The 4,017-nt window shown below is 37.3% G+C and overlaps 1 protein-coding gene across 1 annotated transcript; it reads right to left on the bottom strand.

Moving 5' to 3' along the window:
* Positions 1-287: 287 nt before the first annotated feature.
* LOC126886219 (uncharacterized) lies at positions 288-3,031 on the bottom strand. The gene is made up of 4 exons (XM_050653081.1): positions 2,892-3,031; positions 2,662-2,779; positions 668-2,123; positions 288-583 (listed from the first exon to the last, which is right to left on the bottom strand). Exons 1-4 carry the CDS (start codon positions 3,029-3,031, stop codon positions 288-290), a joined length of 2,010 nt encoding a protein of 669 aa, XP_050509038.1.
* Between the last annotated feature and the right edge of the window lie 986 nt (positions 3,032-4,017).

Here is a 4,017-nt window from a genome sequence, read left to right on the forward strand (position 1 = left end):
TTAAAAAAATTAAAAAGAAACGTAAACCTAAACGTCAGTAAACGAGGTAAGATTCAAAACCACAATCAAACATATCTCAGTACATTGAAACCTTACCTTGTTTCCTAACATTTCGTTTACTTTTTTTTAAATTTTACTAACTCTTTATTATAATAATTATAGTATAATAATTACTGAAACAGTGTTGAATCTCTTCGTGCTTTGGCAGAGACTGCATAATAAAAACATTACAACATTTTGCGGTTTTGCTAATTTTTAACCAAAGAAAACATTTAACCAATAATACATCAAATAGTTGTACTTTCCCCGTCCATATCTACAATTTCTTCCTCGTCCAGGTCATAACTATTTTTATCAGGATACTCTCCCTTTAATGAAACATAAATATGTACCAATTTCTTGGAATTAGTGAACGTTAATCTATTTCTTATCAGACTGTGAATGTGTCCCCAATTTGAAAAGAGTCTCTCGATTTGAGCTGAGGAGGCTGGCATTTTTAGAAGTCTGAGAGCCATTTTAGCAAGAATTGGGCATTCCAGTTTGACCACTCGCCAAAATACTAGAGGCTTTTCAACTCCTTTTTCTCAAAGTGTTGAGAATATTCCTGAAATTGTAAACCTAATATATTAAAAATCAAAAGAGCGATAATTTTGTCTGAAAGACTTACCCGATTTAGTGTTAAATTTGTCCCATTCTTCTATGCCCTGATTGCACAACTTTCTGAGTAAGAACTGAGTTATTATACCAGTGTGCTCTGACGTAAGCTTGGAATTTTCATATTTCGGATGCAGATAGTACGCAGTTAATGCGTACACGTTTAACGCCATTTGTTGTCTGTGTTTCAATTTTTCTTTAAGGTTATCTGGCAGATTCAAATTGAGCCACAGATGAACGGCATCTGCTACAGATGTGTCAGATTTCTGACAAACATTGATCAGATTACAAATGGGTTCATAAATTTCTATGTTCTGTTGAATCTCATCCACAAATTCATCGTTGAAGATTAATTCCTTGACTTTCGGCTTAATCTTTTTTTTCGTTACAGCGGCTACTTGTTTCATATATACCAGATTTTCTAGGAGACTTTCGAAAGAATCTCGGTAAGAGCACCATCTTGTTTCGGCCGGCAATTTGATTCTGCGCCCTCCCTTATCAACTATCATTTTTTCTAAATCTGGTTGCTTAAATTCTTTGAGGACAATGACCACATTGTCGACTAACTTTTTATCCAGCACGTCTTTGGCTAAAAGGTTGCCGGTGTGGCTACTGCACGTAGAGTGCCACATGTTGTGCTTGAGGAGGGATCCCATTTTAATCATTGCACTAGCATTATCCGAAACTATACCGTACGCATCTACATCGTATTTTTCTTTTGCAATTTTTTTAGATTCTGTTATTATTTCGGCAAGTTTTTCTCCAGTCTCAGACTCCGTGGTTAAATCCCAAGCATCAAGAAAGGCATTTTTTCCGTCTGCACTATGCAACATTGTCACAACCGTTTTAGAATTAGTAGATGAGTTTTTCCAACCGTCACACAAAATGACTGACTCGGTTTCCACTTTTTTACGTGAAATCTCAATACAGTCTTCATAGCACTTATTTAAAAGCGATGTACAAAGTTTTTTCCGGCCAGGAATTTTGTCTAAATAAGCAGGACGGATCGTTTTTATAAAATTTTTAAAGAGAGGTGATTCTACCACAGTAAATGGTAAGTTACAGCCGAATATAAATTTGGCTAGTGCAGTGCTTATCTTCTCCTCTTCATACTCTTGTAATATGTCCATATGGTCGGTGATTTTCTTTGATTTTTTGGCTGGTCTAGCTTGAGATGTAGCGAATAAATTTCTTTTATTCGTGCTTGTGTAGCTTGTGCTGGAGGAAGTTGGAGTACTTAAGTTAGTCAAATTACTACTCTCAGTATCAGTAGTTGATAACATCATATTTTCAACAATACTATGAGTGCCTTGAATTGCTACACCATTGTTTTCTTCCAATTCCAATAAGGCGGCATCGGTATCTAATGAATTTTCTATAATTCCATCTAGCATGTTTTCAGGTGAAGTTCCAGTCACAATAGCTAGCGAACCATCTTCCATAACTTCGTAACTACCGTTCGTTGTATTCTAAAATTCAAAATAAAAAGAAACTAAAAAAGAAAGGTGACTAAATATGAAGGGCGGATCTACGGACACCCTGTATACAGAAGTTGGCATAGATACAGCGTTTTGTACTTAATTCAATAGGCCAATCCGTTTTTTGCCGTAAAATACTAAACTTGGTGTTTTTTAAATGGGACACCCTGTATATAGAGATGCAACAACGTGAAAACCTCAGAATACAAATTCTGGGGTGAAAACTGATGCAATTTATGTCCCCTTCCGAATTCGAATTAAATAGTAATCAAGAAATCTACAATAATATATAGTGCGTTATTTTCACTTCTTGCCGTTAGATGGCTATACGGTTTTTGACGCCATGTTTTCTCCAATATACTACTACCGAAATGGTGATCCATGCGTTGTTGAGTTATGCGGCTCCGAACACATTTTACGATTCATTTTTATATTATAGATAAATGTAATTTCAAAAAGTTCCCCCCAAAATTTTTTCTAGATCCGCCCCTGCTAAATATGTAGTAGAACATACGTCCTATATACTCACTTGTGGATTAACTGTAGGTGTAAAACCTGTGTCTGAGCCAGTATTTTCGTATATCGAAACATGCGACATTTGATTATTGGATTGATTACCATTGCCACGATCTAACTTGCAGACGTTTCTTAAAATGAAAGTACGGGACGGGGTTAGTTATCAGCCGATACAAATATCAATTTCAGAGAATAAATCTCTATAGCTATCCAGCTAAAATTAATTAAAATATTTCTTCTTACCTGTGACTTTGCAATCTTGCTGCAGCTGTATTTTTTATCACATTTCCACATACACAACATTTAGCCGCGTGCTTTCCTTCTATCTTTAATACTTTGAATGATAATATATCATAGTTTTTATTCAGTTTTCTGCCACTCATTTTGATTCTGATCAGATCAGATCACATTCAAAGTTTACAACTGAATAATTTCATAACATAACCTCACTTTTTTCCATTATGGACACGTTGCTGACATTGTCGACATTGTTGACACGTTCTCGACATTGTCGACACGTCTGTGTCGACAATTAAAGTCGACGTGTCGATGCCCATCTCTGGTTGAGAGCAAAGTCGTGTCGTCTGCATAGAGAAACAGCCGAGTACCTGGGATATTTTGGTTAGTGATGTCGCTGTTGTAGATGATGTACAACAGCGGCGCTAGGACTGAACCCTGGGGAACTCCAGCTTGTGGAGTGAAGGGGGTGGACTTTTGATCGCCTATTTTAACTCTGACAGTACGGTTGTGGAGGTAGGAGTGTACAATTTTGGTAAATTGCAATGGTAGCCCGATGTCCAGAAGTTTCCGAACAAGCCCGTCGTGCCAGACCTGGTCGAAAGCCTTCTGCACATCCAGAAATGTGGCTATGGCGAATGAACCATCGTTGATGGTTTGAGTAACTTTGGTAGTGAAATCTATTAATGCATGTTTAGTAGATTTACCTGACTGGAATCCATATTGGAATTTTGGAATGATATTGTGATTTTCGAGAAAGTTATTGAGCCTCTCTTTTAGGATTAGCTCAAGAACTTTACCCAGAGTATTGATTAATGAGATTGGTCTATAGGATTTTACGTCGGTTGGGGGTTTGCCTTTTTTCAAAAGCATGATGGTGTTGGCCACTTTCCAAGGAGTAGGAAAGTGGCTGTTTTTGAGACATGCATTGAATATTTTAGTTAGAAGAGGAATGATACTCTCTGGAAGTTTTTTGAGACACCTTCGGTTGATGCCATCAGGTCCGGGAGCGCCGTTTTTGCCGATTTGGCAAAAGCTCTCCGTTTCCCTGTCGGTGAGGGGGTCCATGATAGGATCATAGACTGGAATGTAGTGGTTGAGAGTAACATTTACTATGTATTCTGTGTTGAAT

The sequence above is a fragment of the Diabrotica virgifera genome, chromosome 6 (assembly GCF_917563875.1).
Source record: "Diabrotica virgifera virgifera chromosome 6, PGI_DIABVI_V3a".
NCBI lineage: Eukaryota > Metazoa > Arthropoda > Insecta > Coleoptera > Chrysomelidae > Diabrotica > Diabrotica virgifera.